The sequence below is a fragment of the Monopterus albus genome, unplaced genomic scaffold, assembly GCF_001952655.1.
Source record: "Monopterus albus unplaced genomic scaffold, M_albus_1.0 scaffold38.1, whole genome shotgun sequence".
NCBI classification, from domain to species: Eukaryota; Metazoa; Chordata; class Actinopteri; order Synbranchiformes; family Synbranchidae; genus Monopterus; species Monopterus albus.
The window spans coordinates 4,754,741-4,776,258 of NW_018127918.1; the positions used below are offsets into that span (position 1 = coordinate 4,754,741).

Genomic DNA, 21,518 nt, shown 5'->3' on the forward strand with positions numbered 1-21,518 from the left:
CTCTTTCTGTCTTGTCTTGTTTTTAATGGATAAACCACAAAAATGACCAAATATATACTGTACATACACACCCAGCTTCTTCCATTTTTGGAGAAATGCTGCAGCAGAAACACAGAGGCATCCTTCGAACTAATTCTGCTGTTTTACAGCATCTAGTTAATAGATCTGAAATTACCCACAGTGGAGTCCCCCAAGGCAACCACGGACCACTCACTCTCAATCATTCATCCTCTCACATCTCAGGTCCCACTCAGGTCTGTCTTTGTAGTTTCTCCTTCCTTAATTACTGTTTTCTCTTTCTCCCTGGAGCAAAATTACAACTGGAAGAAAATAATGATAATTAGTGATAAGTATTGCCCACTCTGTGTAACCGATCCCACTGTGTAAATCGGAGATGATGGTCTAAGGAAACTTTTCTTTCATGCATTGTGCTTTTTTTGTCCACCTTTGCACTGTTTTGATATTTTCAGAATACATAAAGCAGAACATTTGCACTGTTTATCAGCAATGTAACAGCACTGAGCCTCATTACGCTCACACATACCTGAATTTATTGCTGAACAAGGATCACTTGCAAGGCCATAATGGTGATTTCCCTAATTATGTAAAAAAAAAAAAAAAAAAACATGCCTCTGAGCTGATCTGTAGAGTTGTGATAACTGGGGGTCATATTGCCTCTATGTTATACAGACTGAAGACCATTTAATGACCACAATGCTGATTGTTTTTATCTCTGTGGGTGTTGAATGCTCACACTAACCCTTCATCTTTGACACCTGACCTCAAGCTCCTCATTAGTTTGCCTTTTAGCAGAGGGCAACAATAAAATCCTCAGTATTTCACACATATGCGGATCTGCTGCTAGCAGCTGTTGCACCATCCAGACTGAGTCTCACTGAGCCCTCGGACTCAGAGAAACAGTGTTTAAATGGCTATAAATATTTAACATGGGGCTGATTTTTGTGCTGATTAGGCCAGCTGTCAGTCAGGACCCACAAGATTCACTTGGCAAAGAATATTTAAAGAGGGGAGACAGGGAGGCACGGGCACATGTGTACAGCAGACAGGCTCAAAGACAATTGGGTTAAGAGTTGCGTCAGTGCAGGGCTTTGCTCAAGATGGAATCACTACCATCTAAATCCCCTGAGTCTCTTATCACTCCTCAGTGTCCAGTGGGATGATCTCATCCATTATTGTACTCCTCTGTCCCTCTTTCTATCCCTGTCCATAACTTTTTGTCTCTGTCTGACCTCACTTTTCATCTCCCTTCACAGTCAACTCCCTGGCCTTTCTTGTCACCTACCTGTTTTTAATAAAACAACTGCAGATTATTCATGAACAACAGGGCTAATGGTGACAGACGTAGTATAATGGCTGGGTTGTTGGGCTGGGGATTTTTACTGTAGTTTAGAGCAGTTTACACAACTGATGATTTCATATTCCAGTTACAGTTTCAAGGTTTGTTCTAAGGAAAACATATCGGATATAATGCTGAAATGATAAAAAAAAAATATTGGCACAAAAATTAACTAAAAGAACTTGCTGCTATAAAACTGAGCAAGTAGGGTACAGTCAGAGTATCTGATTCCTTCTGAGGTCTGTCTTTTTATTTGTTGCTAAGCCCCGACTGTAAGCAGGCACAGAGACTGGCAGCATGCTGTTAAACCAACATTGTGTTCTTTAAACGGAGATGCAGCCTGAAGATAAACGTCCTAACACACACCATGTCTCCATGTTAAACTCCAGGAGCTATAACTGTAACTCTATGTAACCTTACTGTTTAGCCTTGGTAGTGGAATATCTACATATGAGCATGGACATTTGTGAGAAACAGAAGGAGAAAGAAGCAGAGAGAGTTTTTGGTGCCTATCACCTGTTATTATGTTCATTATCAATATTAGTGCTCTTTCTTCCAAATATAGAAGTCAATCTTTCTCTCGCTGTCTCTTTCAACTCCCTCCCCCTTTCCTTCCCCTTAGTGGTTTGATGTTCCTAATCATTTCCAGCCACAAACTCCACATGAAAGACAGCGAGCACTTGCATTAATAGGGTGCTGAAAGAACGAAAGAGAGGACAGAAAAGAGGGGAGACTCTAAAAAAGAAAGGGGGAGGTCAAGGGAGGAATGGAGAATGAATAAGAAGCAAGATGAAGTCTCGATCCTTGTCGTTCTCATTTCAAGGTCTCATGTTATCATTAGCCCTGCCTTATGATCTTTGGCCAAACCATTTGCCCCCCTTTAGTCACTGTTTCCCCTCCCTTCTCTCCTTCCTTGCCATATATCTTAATTGTACCCATAGTGCCTCAAGTCACTGGTAACAGAGAGTCCGAAATTGATTTGGAGACTTGAGAATGTCTAATATGATGAGTGCGGGTCACTGGAAAACAAAGGAATGTGTCGGTCGAAAAAGAGCAACAAAGTTAAATGAATGTTTTAGCTCGATCTGACACTCCCACGTTAGTTACTGCCTTTAAATCCACACTCCAATTTCAGTTTGTTGTAAATAGCAACAGTTTGCATGCAGTTGTCCAACAATGATGCGTTCAGTCCACAAATTTGAGATGCTCATTTATGATTATTGTTGCTGCTTTAAAAAACACAATGTATGTTTTAAGTAAAAAATAGATGATAAAATTACCAAAGGCATCAATTATAAGAGGAAACATCTGAGCAAAGAATAAGTAAACAAGACTAAAATCATACCAATCAATACAATTTATAGTAGCAGTGAGTTGCAATGCTGTGCAGTGTACCTAATCCAGGTTCCTAAATCTTAGCCAACGTTTTGGTAAGACCAGAAAACTAAGACCCAAGCTGTTTATTCTTTAATCATGCATCAATATAGGCTTTTTCCTGGCCTGTTTGACCTTAGAGATATTAATTGCTGGCAGCAGTCAGAAGTCAGATTAATCAAGATAAACTCTGTGTTATGCAGGTTTCACTATGAAAGCCTATAGGTTCTCTCTCCCTCCAACTCTTTCATGAGAAGCCATAAAAGTCCTGAAATGCAGCAGAACTACAGCTGTGTTTGAAAAGTTTTTGACACTAAATGATGTTTTACAGAGACAAACTGCAGAGAACAGCAGGATCTCTCTAGAAGAGCACCCACATCTGGAGAAGAGAAGAATAGAGGAGAGGAGATACAGTAAGCAAAAAGCATAGAGCCATGAGCATAATCAAAAAGAGTGAAACTATGATGGGAAAGGGGTAAATGATGAGGACGGAGAAAAAGCATGGTTTGGTGTAGAAGTAAAAGGAAATAGAGGCAAGTCTACTGCATACCTGTGCCTCTTTTTGAGTAGAGCTGAACCCCTGGGATGAATGGATACTAACGGTTAATCTGCACCACATCACAGACAGGAGACCACTCCTTCTGTCCAGCATTAAATACCACTGACAGATGTTTCTGGGTGACGTGTGGGAGTGCTGAGTTACCATTAGGAAAGAGAATTGTGTCTGAGATCTAAGTAGACCCTTGGAGAGACATGCACTCTCTCTGAACGGGAATTAGTGACAGCGATAGCAAGCGATGTAGAAAAGGTAGAAAGATAAAGAAGCAGAAAGAAGGTGGTTGTGAAGAAGAGTGTCACAAATGACCGATGAGGTCTGGATATTTGCTAATGCTCCAGTGAGTGATCACTCCTCTTCGGTCCCAGCTAGGGATGAATGGCTCTCTACGGACAAAAAGCTCCCTGCCTGAGTCCTTGCTGAATCTGATACTCGGCATGCTCTTCCTGACTGTTTTTCACATAGTCCTTACTTGGCTGACGTGTGCTGTGCAAGACTTAGGCTGTCTGTATTAGCCCATATACTGTATACTAACTGGTCAGTGAACTACACTGTGTAAATCAAGATACTGTATGAACATTTTAAGCTGAAACGATGCTAGATACATTTTAGTTTTGTGTATTACAAGTTCAGATGTTAGGAAGATTCTTAACTGAAACAGTAGGTTTTGCGATCAGTTGGTTATTGATGTTTCCACTGATAGAGCAGGATAAAGAAAGCAGGGTGTAAAATTTGCGGCCCTGTTGTCAGTGTGGTGCCTGTTCAAGTCATTTGTGAATTCATTGTGTTAAAAACATGTTTAAGGAGGGAGAGGATGTTTGGAAATCGCATTTGCCGAAGGAGAATGTCAGGGACTTCTACATGTTTTGAGGTCAAACCATCCTTCAATTACTGAACTAAATAAGAGATTATTTGACTGGCAGGAGACTATGTAATTGTTGTTCCAAAATAAATTGGTAATTTATTCAACCATTATCAAGATCAGTCATAGTAACCTTAGACTTTCTTTTATGCTCCCTCTCAGTCCACACATGCCTGCAGGGACTAGATCGTAAGTGGAGGTGTATTATAAAGAACACATCTGTGGCTGTGCTCATTTATATCATCAGTGTTAGTAAATATGCCACTAAATTGTGGTTCCGCAGTATTTTGCGCATCTGATAGTAATTTGCAACAAGTTCAATAAATAGCATCTAGTGATGTAGGGAACAGACTTTTGAGTTTTGAGTTAAAGAGCAGGCAGCTAGACCACCCTGCACAATGCACCCTCTTCCAAAAACTGTTGTGAATGTGCAAGATCCATATGTTATATCAAGGATCACATATACTGAAAAGCAAGAGAGATGTACAGTAGATGTTGAAAGGTGTAGGCTGCTGGCTGTTTGTGTTGTTGTATGTTCATCACGGTGGGATTCCTCCAGAGAGTGCGGTGTGGACTAGACGTGCAGAGCTTTGGTTGCCTGGCTGGTGATGGATCAGAGAACAGGCACCGGCATGGGAGAAATTCCTCCCTGGCAAACACCCCCTCCTTTGCCCCACCAGATCTCTTGATTTAAGAGGACATGCCAAGTGCACACGTATGCTTATTAGATTACCTTGGCTTTATAACTCTACTCCTTTTCTTAAGTTGTTCTGTAAATGCATTGTAAGACAACAAACCTGGAGAGAAGTTTTTGGTGTTGAATCAGCAAGTCAGTTTTATCCACCCTGCTGGCCCATGTTGTTTAAACTGAACATCGGTCAGATGGATTGACAGGAGGGAAACCTACTGTTGACAGAATGATTCTTACAAGCTCCTGTCTCTTCAGGGGGTTGATGTTATTTTCTTCTAATGCACATTTCAGAATGTTGTGCTTTGACAAAACCATCCTGTATTCCAGCCTTGAGGTTTTGTCTATTTTGTCCCTCCCCATTTTATTGTGTTATACATCAGCATTTCGAGCCTGGAACCATATAACCGCTATCCTCTATGTTATAGCTAAAACCAAAATCTTACATCTTTTATTTTACAGCTCCCAAAGTTCCTATGAAAGCTTGATTGCACAGACATTTGTTTTCTGTAGTTTCTCCTTGTGGTTGTCTTAGAGGTGTTTTCCAGCACAAAGAATCTGTACCATACTATTGAGGGTTTTTAAATGTTAGGGTGTGTGTAAGAATCATTGTCCTGCTCTTCTTCTTGTTCCCAGCCTCTAAGAAAGTCCTTTCCGGTCCAAGCCACCATTACAAAACTACTTCTAAATGTATTGATGTACACTGTACTTCAACCCAACAAGCACTGTCGTGTCTCCTTTGCTGCCTTATCCAGTGTAGAACAAGCTTTCCCTCCTCCAGACTTTTGTGAGGATGAAGTCACCCTGTGACCAGATGGGCAGTCATGGGTGTTTAAACCTCTTTAATTAGATTTAGTGAAAATTATGGGGGTCATCATACGTGCGAGCCTCTCTGTGTGTGTGAGCGTGTACGCATTCATCCAGTTCTCATCACCACAGGTGGCTAATCCATCACAGACAGCCAGAAAGATATGAGGAGTACTCAGACATGAGCTTCGATCCCAAAGATAGCGTGAGAGTTAACACCGCACTCTGTAGGAAGTCTCTGCAGTGATCTAAAACCCCCAGCTGTAAATACACTGGCCAAAGGAAGAGGTACAGTTTGCACAACCACAACCAGCCGTGGTAATGCTGCTACTAAAAACCTAAAAGTGCTCTGTGGGGTTCAAGGACCAGGGCGAGTTCAGATGTAAGATTCAGACTTCAGCAGTAAACATAAGGAATTTGTCTGCTACCTCCATCTTTCTCACGTTTAACCCTATTTTGAGAAGGTGGAAAAGTATCCCTCTTGTTTTTATTGTCTTTCTATTTGTAAGGACCTTTGTACAGTATATTGCTTTGTCTATCATCATACTTTCACATTTTATCATTGTTCTATCATTTTTCCTTTGTTAGAAACATTTTACTTGTGTGACAGAGTGATGACATAAGATCTCCTGGATCTCGACTCGCCTTCAAGGCTTCGAGATCTGAGGGAGAATGCAAATGCCACTAATCAATGTGATGGACCTGGTTAACCTTCAATCAGAGGAGAGGGACCCATAGCACAGAGAATGTTCCTCATTTATGTTTTGCAAGGATATCTTTGTATAATGGGATTTTTGTGTGTTATTAGATTTAGTATTTGTGTGTGTTTTGTGCATGTGTGCAGAAGTATATTTGTAGGAGGAAAATGGAGTAGGACCTAATGCCTGAAGTGTTTGTTTAAGTGGGTCAGTCTGTATCTCATTTACATGTCAGTTGGAAAACATTTAGTGTCACTCGACCTTCCAGCATTAATGGAAGTGCCTTTGTTGACCTCTGACCCAAACTCTGTCAACACTCCCCTTCCTTCTCATCGCCTTCTTTTTTACCAAAGGACACCTGTCAGTTCCCCCCCTTGTGTATCCACGGTTATACTGCACCACCTGTCCTTTAGCCAGTGTTTCAAACACACCATGGAGAGAGCATATACAGAATGTCCGTCCGTCCTGGAAGAGGGATCCCTCTTCTGTTGCTTTGTGGAGGTGGGGGGAGGGGAGTTTTCTGAGTTCCTTATCCGATTCAAAGGTTTATAAACAGAGGGTGTAGTATGTTGCATGGATTGTAAAGCCTCTTGAGACAAATTTGTGATTTGTGATATTTGCCTATACAAATAAAATTTGACTTGACTTGGATATGTGATCTAAAAAAATGAATTGCTCTCACAGATGCTCGTTTTTATAGCACTCTGGAAATCATAACGAGCAGTGCTATGGTGTGTGATATTTGGACAGGTGGGGATATTTTGTATTATGGGACATTGCTGTGATAACAGAAAGGCCCTTAGGTCATATATAATAATTATGACATGTAGTTTTTTTTTTCACGCTCATTTTGGGACCTGCTGGGTGTTGCTCTGATGCTTTTGGAAACCTTTATGTCTCACAGGCTGTTTGACACAACTGGGCTGTACATGTCTTACCTCATGTCTCTTTTCCCTCAGGTGTCAGCCATCGATGAGGATCGTGGTTCCTTTGGCGTCGTGTCTTACACCTTGGGTTCAGGCTCTGGAGCTATGCTGCCAACACACTTTACCATAGACAAGAAGACAGGCCAGCTGTGCACCAGCACAGCTCTGGACCGGGATGAGGGAATAGACAAGTTTGACTTGACTGTCACAGCAACAGATGGAGTAAGAGCACTTTAACCCTTAACAGTAAATAATGTAGTGATCGGTAGTAATAATCTCTGTAACCTTTTAATATTCTCATACACATGACAATGGCATCAATCCTCTCAGCTTAATCTCAATCAGACAATAAATAAGTGTACTTTCCAAAAAGCTACTTGTCCAACTACTGCATCCTTTGTATAATGAAAACCTAGTTAATTATTAATGCAAAATGACCAAATTATTTGACTCAGCAAGCACTAGTTCTCCATGACACGACACATTACTCAGCGACTGTATAATGCTCCATCTGATCAAAGCTTCAGGATGAAGGCAAATTAAAGATGTATGCAGCTGCACTCAAATAAATCTGATCAAACAGGCATTCGGGACATGTTTGAAGAAGACAGCATCCTGTCCCATATCAAGTGTCTTAAAAAAAAAACCCAAAAAACAAGGGGAACTGCAAAAACATGTCAAAGCAATCATAGTAATACAGAGGGCGGAAGGGTGCATGGAGGGAAAAGGTAAAGAAGTAGGAAAACAGATAAACATTTTACTCTGATGGTAATGCCATTTAAGTTAAAGTTACCTGAATACATTTACACACTCTTTGCTCAAAGATCCCAACAGACCCATGCACATTTAAAGTATCAAAAACATAAAGAAAAAGATGCATAACCATTGTGTAATGCATGTATTGTTATTAGTCATAGTAGTGTGAGTTCTCATTCTTTTTATTTATCCCTGTTTAGGTACAGTTTAATTTCAGATCTATAATTTGCCACCCAACCCTGACAGCACGTTTTATGTATCCCTTGCCACCCAACCCTGACAGCACGTTTTCTCTCCCAGAGCAGTACATTCCCAGCTCCATCCAGCTGGTGTCTCTTCTTGTCTTTGTCTTGACCATCCTTGTTTTTAATAGTCTCATAAAGCTAAGCCTACAAATACCGTGTAATGAGTGCAAACTGTTCTCCTTGCCAGCAAGTGCATGCAACATTTGATTGCTCTGTATTTCAGGGATATTCAACAGAGAACTCATCTTTTTATCTTTCTCTACAGCTGCTTTGCCTTTACAGTGTGAAATAAATCTGTTGTTATAGTTTCCTTAAATGAAAGTCCTAGACTGTCACGTTTCACCAAGGGACACAAAACAAAGTAAATGTTGTCTTCAGGAGTTAACCGTGTATGAAGGGAGGGTGTGATTTAATTAAAATATTTATCTTTATTATTTAGCCTCACTTTATCACAATAGATGAATCAGATTTAATTCAAACAAAATATTTACATCTGTTTTTCCAGGGTGGTCTGAGCTCAGTAGCACGTGTGCGGGTCTCAGTGGTGGACATTAATGACAACCGGCCCACCTTCTATCCAGTCCTCTACACAGTCAGTCTCAGTACCCACAGTCCCCCAGGAACCTCCGTTGTCAAGGTAACAGCCAATGACCCTGATGCTGGGGAAAATGGCAGGGTGACCTACCGCACAGTACCTGGAGGAGGCTCTGCTTTCTTCACCCTCAACAAGGACACAGGTATGTGTGTGTGACTGTAGTGTGAGTTCATAAAAGCATGAGATACATACTTAACAAATATGGACAGACAGACAATGTGGCATTTGTGTGTGTGTATATCTCTAGTCGAGGATAACTTGCAAGATTCAAATTAGGATTTAGCTAGATTTACCCAGTTCTGTTTGCAATTACACTTTTTTCTATTTCATGGAATTGAAAAATCGATTTGTATGCTGCAGTATCTTAGGAATTGAGTTTATTATATCACATAAATAAAACAATAGTTAAAACTTAAATCACACAGGAGAAAATAGTAAAACTAGCCCTTCTAAAAGCTCACTAACTAAAAGCAGTAGGCTGACTGTGGAATACATTTGACATGTGATTAAACTACCTTAAAATCATGTTTTAATTTAGTTAATTCATAATTAAGTTATTAATTTAGCTTAGTATAACTGGATGAGAGAGCTGAAGAATAAACAAGAGCAATTTTTATTTGTAGATATTGCATTTTCTCTGCATTCAATATCTAGTTTTTTAAGGTCTGTTAGGTTTTCACACTGTTTAGTTCCTGCTGGTTGTAAATTGTGCTCTCTACTCACCATTCTTCCTCTGCAGGTGTGATTTCTCTCTCTCGCTCACTCCATGGCAAAGCCAATACGATCATCTCCATGGTGATATCAGCTGAAGACGGCGGTGGTCTGACAGCGCCAGTCAATGCCAGGGTGAACGTGAGTGTGGTGGGAGGCTCGCTGTCGGCTCCCGTGTTTGAGCAGGCGCAGTATTTCTTCACTGTGTCTGAGGACGTTCTCAGGGGGACAGCGGTGGGAGTGGTCCGCGCTGGTACCAAGGCGGGTGAGGACACTTGTACACTCATGCCCCTCAGTAAAGCATTTTCTTTTCACTCTACTTTATATCTGTGTCTGTTCCGCTTTTAGTCATTTTAGTACCACTTTATTTCACGTGCCTCACCGCTGCTGCCCTGTTTTTACTGTACCAGGACAGAAATGCACTAGCGTGCTGCATATGATGTCTTACCTCGTAGTTGTACCAAGAAAGAAGAACATACACTTCATTAAGAAATCACATCCATCACACAGTATGGGAGTTATTTTCACTGTGGTCAGACTTTTATTTTTTTTACTATTAATGAGCAAGAAATGGATTTGCAGTTGGCTGCAGTTCTGAGTGGGAGTCAGAATGAAGTGTTCTCCGTGGTGGATTGGACAGAATTACACTTGTCTTGGTTTGTGTAACTGCACATGGCTTTTAGTGAATGCAGACCCTCACCTACTGTGAGTGACCCCAGCCCTTCATTAGCACCTAGCACTCATAAATACACTACATCCCTGTCTACTAAAAGTAGATGTGGTATTACAATTTTTTATGTCCTTGGTATTCACTTACTTGAAGCTGAACATTTGATGGTTCTAGCTTCCTAAAGATAACTATTTCCTACTTTTCTTTGTTTTATATCATTGCAAGTTGAATACTAGGCATTCTGAAGACACCACCCTGGGCTCAGGGATCTTATTTATTTATTTATGTATGTATGTAGCCATAATCACTTCATCAGTATTTTTTAATTGCTTTCTGCTCCTTTCTTTCTGTCTGTCTTACATCCAGGCATTTCTAAGGATATCTTCTATTCTATTTCTTCTGGAGACCCTGATGGTTACTTCACAGTGGACAGCGCTTCTGGTACCATTCGTACAGCCCTTCCTCTGGACCATGAGACCTGCTCTAGTCTTGACCTGGAAATCCAGGCACATTCCGGTTCTCCTCCAACATACGGAACCAGCCGGATACACATAACCATTTCAGATGTCAATGACAATGCCCCCACTTTCCTCCCCTCCTCATCAGAGTCCCTCCTTTTAACTGAGATCACCAAAATGGGGACTGTTATTTACCGCATTCAGGCTACTGACAAGGATTCTGGTCATAATGGTCAGCTCAGCTTTGACCTGGTGTCTGCTGGAGCTGCAGGCAGCAGTGGCCAGAGGACGTTTGGTGTCGACCGTGGAAGTGGAGAGGTACGTCTCATTGGGAGTCTGTCATATGAAAGCGTCCCACGGTATGACCTTCAAGTGGTTGCTAAGGATGGCGGAGCACCTCAGCTTAGCTCCACCTTCACCCTTGTGGTCCACATCCAAGCACAAGATGCACAAGGCCCCAACTTTGATACCTTGACCTATCGTGTGGAGCTAAGGGAAAACACACCTCTCAACACACGTTTCCTTCAGGTTCGAGCACTCAACAGAGAGGCCTCTGGGAATGGTGGAAGCTCCTCCTCATCATCCTCTTCCTCTATTTCCTACCGTCTTAGGCCTGATGGTGACGCTGCTGGTTTTGGCATCATGCCAGATAGTGGTTGGCTTTTTGTCCGTAGCTCACTGGACCGAGAGGTCAAAGATATGTACCTGTTGACCGTCCTGGCCACCTCAGGCCCAGGAGGAGCTGGGAGAACTGGCAGTGCCACAGTCAGGGTGACAGTGACTGATGAGAATGACAATTCCCCCAGACTGAGCCAGGAGAGGGTGTTCTTGGCTGTCAGAGAGAACCTGCTGGCGGGGACGGGTTTTGGCAGGGTGTCTGCAACCGACAGAGATGCAGGACTAAATGCTCGACTCACCTACAGGCTGTTGCACACTGACAGACACTTTCAGATCAACTCACAAACAGGTGAAGACAAACACCATGACTTAGCTTTTTTGTAGGATTTAAGAATGGCAGCCTTGAAGCAGTTCGTTGTCATTGTGTTACACTGGATGCAGCTACTCCACAAGCAGCACTTGTGATATGCTGTTTGTCAGTTACATTAACAGGGTGCATTACTCCCTAACTATTTATATCAAGTAATCCAAGCTAAAATCTTCATTCCCCTTGTATGAAGCGGTTCGTTGTCATTGTGTTACACTGGATGCAGCTACTCCACAAGCAGCACTTGTGATATGCTGTTTGTCAGTTACATTAACAGGGTGCATTACTCCCTAACTATTTATATCAAGTAATCCAAGCTAAAATCTTCATTCCCCTTGTATTCCTCTGTTTCTATAGGTGAGATCAGCACCCGCCTTGCCCTGGACAGAGAGCAGCAGTCCAGTTACCAGCTCGTTGTGGTTGTACAGGACGGGGGAACGCCTCCTCGCAGTGCCACTGGCACAGCTCACATCACTGTGCTGGATGAAAATGACCATGCCCCCAGCTTTGCTCATGCCAGGCCGGGCAGGGAGCTGCTCCTTCAGGTTAGAATGAAGGGCGATTAGATAACTCAGGCAAGGGCAGAGAAGGAGATTAACATTATGTAATGATGAATATAAATTGCCCTGGTTCCGCCTTGAACTCTGTGCATTATAGACCTTCTCCAGTGGGGTATTTTTTTTTATTTTTGAAAGCTGTTATGAGCAACAATTGAATGTTTCCTTCGATGAATATAAATTGCCCTGGTTATGAGCAACAATTGAATGTTTCCTTTCAATCACAGTGCTAGGGAAGAAATAAAGACAAGATAGAAACATAACATATGAAGAAATGATTGTAAATAGAAAAGGCACAACATGGTGGAGAAAGACATTACTATGAATAACAGTCCTTCTCCACTGTAGGTGTTGGAGGGGCTTCCATCTGGGACAGTCGTAGGGACAGTGACAGCTAAAGACCCAGATGAGGGAGAGAATGGAACCATATACTACTCTTTATCAGGTAAGTAGTTACATTTCTACATCTAAATCACATCCCTCAACATTTGCATAACAGTCCAGCTGTTAAATTATGTTTGCTTAATGTTTCATCAACATTGCTTTTACTTAACCATATTTGTCATGTTCTCTGAAGGTTCCAGAGCAGAGCGTTTCTCCCTTAACCCGACCAGTGGCGAGCTGAGAACCGGTTCCCCTCTGAGACGGGCAGAGCGAGCTGAGTATGCCTTCACTGTGACTGCTGCTGACCACGGCGCACCAGGCCTCAGCTCCACCTGCCAGCTACGGGTACAGGTAAACATAATCTTACAAATTTTTTGTCAACCTACAGCTGTACTCACAAGAACCTACACATTTGTTGCTTCTCAAGAATATCCCCAAGGCAATTAGAAACAAAGGCCAATTTGGTGACCAAGTCAAAAACCGTCACATCTACACATTACCTCAGTCCTTTTACATTCCTTGCTGGGAGTAATTTCCTCAAACTGCACACAAAGTGAACAGTCTAAGTGTCAAAGGAATTGGACAAGGAGGTAAAAAATGAAAAGGAGAGAAACTGAACCTATGCCTGTACAAACAAAAACATCTATCCAATCTAGTGTGTGTTTCCTGCTCCGAAGGTTAGTAGGGTAACCAAAACCCAAGGCGAGAAACCCCAAGCTGCAGGAGGGAGCTGGTCTGGAATGAGTTATTGTTCTGAACTTTCTGTAGGAGAGTCAGTCCTGAATATTAGCATACAATATTAGGAATTCAGCAGCAGGAAAGAAAATGGTCCGACACAGACTTTCCTTTGACTGTGGAGCTTTGAGCTCAGTGATTTTATTTTATGTGATTTCATAAAGGAAAAGGATGCTAATTACAGCAGGAGTGTTTTTCTTAGATTTTTGCCTGCGCCCTGTTTGTGCGACACCGAGATTAGACAGAGGGGAAACAGCCCCCTTGGAATCATATGCACCCAGATTAAATTTGATGAGAGCCAGCTGCATCAGATCACACAGAGAGAAAGGAAATACAGCACTACACGGTAGCAGGCAGTGATACAAACACTCACTCAGACACTCTCACTGTAACAACACATTCAAACACACATGAGGTAACATTTCCAGATAATGATTTTAAGATAATATTTCAAACAGCTGTGGTAGAATAAGACACAGGGATACTGCTGTACACCACCACCAACTACAGCGCACATGCTACAGTAGTTTATTCCTATATAAGCCATTGGAGAAAGCCAATTAAAGTACAAATTGTACTGAACAGTGCACTACAATTGCTGATGAATTGATGATAAAATCTGCATATGTTTGCTATCTTCAGAGTTGTTTGATCTGAACCCTGAGGCTATTGCTCAACGTGGCGAATGCCCCCGTCCACATATTTGTTTCCCATCTGACTAGACCCTGCTGCATATGGAGGCTGCACTTTCTGCTCTGCATTATTTGAACTGGAATACATACAGTTTTCCCTCTCATCACACCCTTAATTATTTTGTTCAAGGTCACAAACCCTGGCTCTCATCTTGAAGCCAGAATGCCGTAGTATCAAGATATGTACTGGAAGGACTGAACATAATGTCTTCATGCATAATGAGAATGCCTGTGAGGGTTATTATAGTAATAAAAACAAAACAGAAACAGACTACAGCTCAAGGCTGTGTTTAGGGACTGGCTGGGGTCAGAGTCATTTAGCTGCTTTTTCTGCAGAATACCAAAGGATAATAGATCCATTAACATACTCAGCACAGCACTCACCTTGACACTTTTCTCCACCACTCGGTTGAAACAGTAGTGTATATATACTGGACATTTTATGTTTTCATTTGTTTCAATATGTAGTACATGGTGTGATCTGAATCATTGTGATTAAGTCAGTTGCAATAAATACTGAGAAAATAAGTCTATTTGACTCCAGTTCCTTTTCCTTCAGGTTCTCAGCCCCTCCAGGTCCGACCCCAAGACCAACATGCTCTCACTGACCCTGAACACAGTCGAAGGGGCTGCTCCGGGGTCCATCATTGGCTCTGTTCGCCAACATGACAAGCATGAATCTTCTACACTGGAAGGCCAGGTGACCTACCTTGTAGTTGGTGGGACAGATCGCGATGGGACTTTCATGGTAGATCGTTTAAAGGGCGATGTTTATCTGGTACGCGAACTGGACTATGAAAGGGGGTCAAGGTTCACTCTGCACATCGAGGTGTCGGACTTCTCCCAGGTGTTTCCCAGCAGCCACCTGGTGCAGCTAGATATCAATGTGCAAGACAGCAATGACCACACGCCCCAGTTCATGGAAGACCCTGTTACTATTGTGATCCCAGAGAACATAGAGCCAGGGACTTCCATATATACCTTCCAAGCTGTTGACCAGGTGGGAAACTGAAATATTTTCTGTTACAGAAGAATGATTACAAGTGACTGATTGTTGTCATTGTGAATATATATTTGACCAAACAGTATAAATCAATGCTAAATTTGGTTTATCATTTATATTCTAAATATGCACCTGCAGTTAACAATTTTTAATATTATTTTCAATTGGTTAATCTTCTTCTTATTTTTCTGATTATTCAATTAATCTTTTGTCATAAAATGTCATCAAAATTATTGAATGGTTTTCAGTGGATTGAGTAAATAATTAATCAGTAATCATTTCAGTACTTAAATGTTTTACACCTAGAATGCAGGACTTGATTCTAATAAAGTAATATTACCTTAAGATCCACTTGCTTTTTTTTCCTGGAGCTTTCAACCACACCTCACAGTCATCAGTGGAAGAAATTTTCTCAGTTGTCATCATAAGATTTAAATGTGGACAGAAAATTTCATCCACTGTACAAAGCTGTGTGATATGGATGAAAACTCGGAGGTGGGGGGTAGAGGAAACCTTGAGTTTATATTATTTTGTATAATTAGGTCAACACTGAACTTTCACATTTGTGATTTTTTTCCCCCTTGTTGGATCAAAATTTCCACTCACTGTCAATTCATCTTCTTTCTCTTTTATAGGATGGCAGTGGACCCAACAGTGAGCTACATTACTCTATCGAGCACTACTGGCCCGACACACTTGACCTCCTGACCCTTGATCCTTCCAGCGGAGTACTGATTCTTGGGCAGACATTAGATCGTGAGTCCACACCCTCTCTCTACCTGGTGGTGCGGGCCACTGATCAGGCGGTGGATCCTTCTCAGAGGCGCTGGGGTTCAGTGACTGCCCAAGTGTTTGTGACAGATGAAAATGACAACACTCCGGTCTTCAACTCTCCAGCTGCAGTCAGTGTCATGGAGGACCAACCTGTAGGGTGAGCTGCACGCCTGACTGTAGTCTGGTTTTGGTAACTTCATGAACATTTCAGCAATTACCTCAAAGGAAGAATCTTGAAGAAGCTTGTTAAAAATAATCTCATACATTTTCTTTCATGGCTCCAAGCTTGAAATTTGAAAAATTTGGTTGCTTGACATAATCCTACATTTTGTTGTTATCTTTCTTGACAGGTTTGTGATTCTGTATGTGATGGCTCAAGATGAAGATGAAGGAGAAAATGGCCGTGTTTCATACAGAATCCAGGCAGGCAACAGTGCTGGTCGCTTCAGTCTCAACCCAACAACTGGTAGGCTTCTTTTTAGGTGGGAGGGAAACAACATCTAAAAATATTGTAATTTTAAAATGATGTACTAGGAGACTGTGGAGATTTCTTCAAGGGGTGAATAGAGTAAAATCACCACATAATTGTTTGTGATTACAATTGTGTGTTGAATGATTTAACACAGCAGAACTAGTATGTGGCCTTTTTCTGTGGGATCTCATGACTGATAGCAAATCAGCATCACACCCTTGGAATCCCCTGTATGAACAAAGTTTTCCAGAAGATTATAAATATCCCCTGAATTGCTGTGTCTCACTGCTAACACACTAATTACTCCTATAACCCACAATACTAGATGTTCTTTCAATGCTGTAGTGCAGCATTTCAGTTGGTGTTCTTTCCTTGTTGGGTTTGTTCATGGTAACCGATATTTATTTAGGCTAGTGACATGGACGTCCTTTGATATTTTATATATGTGTATGCGTAATCTCTTCATCATCGCTGGGCTGTGGGGTGTGGGTGTGCTCAGCTCGGGCTGAGATGGGATTAGGATCCATAAGACAGAATTTAATGTAGCTACCAGATGGAAGAAAGTCTTTATTGTCAAGTGTCCAGTGCATTAGCAGGAGTTGATTTCACTTCTGGTTTGTTTCTCAGGCTTACAGTTAATATTAGCTGTAATAGCAGATTAGCATTGTATTGCTAAGACATTTACCAAACTGCCTGGCTAATGTTGGAGGTATCACTGACGTGATTACAGCTTTTAAATTATATGCCTGCTTTACCAATATAAACTTTCTGTTATTTCACATTACAGCTGCTGGTTTTATTAACCACTTGAAAGCTTATGTTTTATATGTCTCCTCATTTCTTCTTAAGTAGCTGCAAAAGTAGATAACAGAATTTATTCATGCAGTTTGAGAACCCTGGGTATTCTGTATTTGTGGTTCAGGGCATCATTAAAGTCATGTCAGACTTATATATATGTTAAATCCTAAACAAAACTTCATAGGTGCAGAAGTGTATTAAATTAATAAAAAAGTCTTTTCTGTGGTATTATCCAGAAATTGAGTATGACAGCTGTGTGTTTTTGGAATCTTTCATATCTTAGATAAAATGTAGGTAAAGTTGAATCAGACTTTGAAAAAAGATAATCCACACAGTACTTTTATCATATGGCTGATAGTGTAACACTAAATTAACTACAGAGGAAGATGAAGTAGCAGAGTAAATGATTTGCATCTGTTGCTTAAATGTCTTTTGGCATAAATGTGGAAACTAGCAACACTTCACAGACATCAGAGCTTCAGCCTCACATAACAGTCAAGTCAAGATGTATGTGTTTGGCATCCTGTGGTATTTATAAATTACACACGTCTCTCAGGCAGCGCATGCCAGCTGAACTTTTACACCACTGTGAACAGCAGACATTCACATTTCATATTTCCTCTCACTTTGGCTGACCCTTCCTGACATTGGGTTGATGACAGGGGTGTGGGGTATAGACATAAAAAGGAGGAGAGTGAGAGAAGCCAGAGCCGGAGCACGGGGGGTCTGATTCTTTCTGAACCAACTCAATTTACATAAAACACACATACACACACAAACTAATGCTTTACAGATTTACAGGTCAGCAGATGCTGTAATGTATGTGTGCCTGAAATCATACATGTTTACTGATAAAGTTCTGCAGTACACTGATTCACATTTGAAGGCATCTTCAAAGTGCCAGATAAACATAGATTGCATGAAGTAACTGGTGTCTTACTTACTATGGAATCTCTCATAAAGCAAAGCTCTAAAGGTTTTTGGTTTTACTGGTCCTCGAGGCATGCAAGTACTGCCTCTTTAACGTATTACACAAAGTTACATCTTCACACACACAACAAAAATCTAAACACACTTATTTCAAGACCAAAACAGTTCATATGAGAGTAGAGATTTTTTGTAAAATTATTCAGGAACGTTTTAGAAAGTTCTAAATCACTGTGAATACTGATTTTTCTCTTGTAGGCTCTCTTTCCATCCTTAAAGCCTTAGACCGGGAAGAGCAAGAAGTTTTCAACCTGACTATCGTAGCAGAGGATCATGGGGTACCTCAACTTTCCACCACTCAGGTGCTGTGTGTGCAGGTGATTGATGTGAATGATGAAGCTCCAGTATTCCAACGAGCAGAGTTTGAGGCCCAGGTGATGGAAAACCAAAGACCAGGAACAACAGTGTTGACGGTGACGGCCACTGACAGGGACCAAGGTTGGTTTTAATATGTTATTTTAGTATATACAATAGGTATAGACAGTGAGAAGGAAATGGAAACATACTGTAGGTGCCACACAATTTTGAGATGCGATGATGCATTTATTCTTGTATTATAAAATAAAAATGTTTTAGCTCAGAATCGGCTTTTTAGCCAAGCGTGTTGGACGCACAGGGAAAGAAACATACTGTAGGTGCCACACAATCTTGAGATGCGATGATGCATTTATTTTTGTATTAGAAAATAAAAGTGTTTTAGCTTAGAATCGGCTTTATAGCCAAGCGTGTTGGACGCACAGGGAATTTGGCTCTGGTACACAGGATCTCGATGTGTATGTACAATGCTCTTCCATAAGGCAATGAATAAACAAGTAAACAAGATAAGACTCAGGATAAAATAGCTCAGGAAAAAACAAATTGCACATGTTTTACATCATCTTCCTACTTAATAAGTCCATATGACCCTAAACAGGAACACTGTGACCCTAAACAGGAACACTTTAGTTTCTTGTGGCTAGTCATAATTATTTATACATTATATTGAATGTAGCCATTTATCTTTATTGCTTGCTTAATTTTTGTTTGTGTTTGACTTGTGTTTCAATCCAGGTTCCAGTGGCCAAGTGACATACGGAGGTGTGACAGAAGAAGGCTTCATCATCAACCCTGTGACAGGAGTCATCACCACCACAAGGGAACTGGACACAGAGCTACGAGATCACTACACACTCACTGGTACAAAAATATCTGTTGTCTTAAATGCACTCAGTTTGACGTGTTCTATATTAATGAAGCTGAAGCTCATTTATTTCCAGAGAATACATCAAGTTCATTACTTTAAAACTTGGTATGGGTTCCAGCATCTCGTTAGCATAACAACTTCCATCTCTTATCAGTGTATGCCAGGGATGGAGGGCTGCCTCCTAACTTTGCCAAGGCTGTAGTCCGTGTGGAGGTGAAGGATATGAACGACAATGCTCCTGTTTTTGCAAACCCATGGTACAGACTAGAGGTGCCAGAGAACCAGGCCCCTGTGGAGCTGTACTTTCTCAAGGCCACAGACCCTGACTCAGGTCCTGGTGGAGAGCTGGAGTACAGGATTACTGGTGAGAAATAGTGTGGTTTGTCTATCCCAAGTATTTTATTGGAATGGATTTGAAGAGCTGTAATTGCTGTATCCGGCTGTGACTGCTGTGAAAATAATGATGTCCTGTGAAAGACAGTGAATGAACATTTTAGAATTTAGAATGGTCAAGTTTATATTTATAGATTGTTGACAGGTTATTGCAGTTGACAGTGTGCAGGATTTGGTCTTACTTACTAAAGATGGAGTACATGAAATATTTGGACTAAAGCATTGCTTGTGATGGACTCAGTTCCTCCCATATGAAAGATCAGCTACCCAAGGTTCACTCCTGACACTTTTCAAAAATAGGGCATTCCATGCATCTGTCTGGAGCGCATTCAAACTTTCACTTAAGTGCAGAGCTGGCACAGATGTTCCCCTTCCTTTTCTTTTTTTAACACTCAACTATCTCTTGCATTTAAAAAGATTTGTTTGTCTTTTGTCACATGAATCCCTTCCATCCAGCTGGAGACCTAGATGGAGATTTCCACCTACATGTCAACACAGGAGCCCTTTCTACCTCACGTGGCCTAGACAGGGAGACAAGGGCTGAATATACTCTGGAGGTGGTGGCCACGGACAAAGGCAGTCCTGCTCTCAGCACTACTGTCACAGTGGAAGTTAGAGTGCTGGATGTCAATGACAACACCCCTGTCTTCAGCAAAAGTAGCTACACTGTCGAGGTATCAGAAGATGCTGCAGAGGGTACACAAGTTCTGCAGGTAAGCAGAAATGAGAGTTAAGATGATCAGAGAATCAGAATATATGATTTTATGAAACATCTCATTAGCATACATACATTTTACTTTTATAGAACATGTGTTCCTTTGTCTGTAACTTCATCATAAATATGTATTGGTCTATTTTCAGGTGTCAGCAACAGATGCAGATGATCACTTGAATGGGAAGGTTCTGTATTTCCTTAGCCGAGATGCATATGGAGCATTCACTGTGGATGAGAACACTGGTCATATCACCACATCAGCATCTCTGGACAGAGAAAAAATGGCCTCATACAACTTCCAGGTGTATGCTGTTGACCTTTCACCTGCTGCACCCAAGAATGCTTCTGCTCAGGTAAATGAAGCTCGATGTTGGAAGTGTTGAATTTGTGTGGGATTTAGGAGAAGATTACCTTTGCTGAGTATTTTTATGCTCAATACATTAGCAATAAATTTTACGCTCAACCTATCTGTGACCTTCCTTCTAGGTGACAGTCAGCATTCTGGATGTCAACGACAACACTCCTTTCTTCATCCAGGATCCACTGGTCATTGAAGTGTCCAGCAGGCGTTCCCAGCGGGTTCTGGCCACCATGAAGGCTGAGGACAAGGACTTTGGAGCTAATGGTTCTGTGTTTTACCGTTTTGCTATGCCAGTGAAGGGCTTCAGCATCAACTCCCTGACTGGGGAGATCCAGGCCACTGAACCACTGGGAGATCTGACTCAGGCTCAGAGGACTTTGATTGTGGAGGCTATGGACCAAGGCAGCCCAGCTCAGTCTGCACAGGGTGTGGTGGTGATTTATGTGAAGGAGGTGGCGTACAATGGCATTCGCTTCTCTAGGAATGCCAGAGACGTCAGCATACAGGAGAATGCTGCAAAAGGTTGACCATTAGTACAGTCTTATTATTATGGATCAGTAAATTTGTGCTTTTATGCCCTCTGACAATCTCTCTGCTATCATATGTTTTCCTCTGATCTTCTTTCAAAATCCAGGCACAGCTGTGGCTCAGGCTCAGGCTCAACACCCAGATGGCACACATAAGGGTATCAGCTACAGCCTCTTTAGTGGTAACAGAAAGCAGGCCTTCAGCATCAGCTCTTCAACAGGTGAAACTTACAATAAAAGTATTTTTAA

At 41.5% G+C, this 21,518-nt stretch overlaps 1 protein-coding gene across 1 annotated transcript in view; it reads left to right on the forward strand.

The window, feature by feature from the left end:
* Nucleotides 1-21,518, forward strand: part of dchs1b (dachsous cadherin-related 1b) — a 79,895-nt gene that overhangs the window by 48,125 nt on the left and 10,252 nt on the right. Inside the window, exons 5-21 of the mRNA XM_020598420.1 lie at nt 7,302-7,490; nt 8,775-9,006; nt 9,604-9,840; nt 10,612-11,670; nt 12,046-12,233; nt 12,594-12,690; nt 12,823-12,980; nt 14,616-15,056; nt 15,695-15,990; nt 16,184-16,299; nt 18,289-18,528; nt 19,141-19,266; nt 19,428-19,637; nt 20,123-20,379; nt 20,528-20,734; nt 20,868-21,264; nt 21,377-21,490. Of these exons, the coding sequence (XP_020454076.1) occupies nt 7,302-7,490; nt 8,775-9,006; nt 9,604-9,840; nt 10,612-11,670; nt 12,046-12,233; nt 12,594-12,690; nt 12,823-12,980; nt 14,616-15,056; nt 15,695-15,990; nt 16,184-16,299; nt 18,289-18,528; nt 19,141-19,266; nt 19,428-19,637; nt 20,123-20,379; nt 20,528-20,734; nt 20,868-21,264; nt 21,377-21,490 (4,564 nt within the window). The remainder of the gene's footprint in view (nt 1-7,301; nt 7,491-8,774; nt 9,007-9,603; nt 9,841-10,611; nt 11,671-12,045; nt 12,234-12,593; nt 12,691-12,822; nt 12,981-14,615; nt 15,057-15,694; nt 15,991-16,183; nt 16,300-18,288; nt 18,529-19,140; nt 19,267-19,427; nt 19,638-20,122; nt 20,380-20,527; nt 20,735-20,867; nt 21,265-21,376; nt 21,491-21,518) is intronic.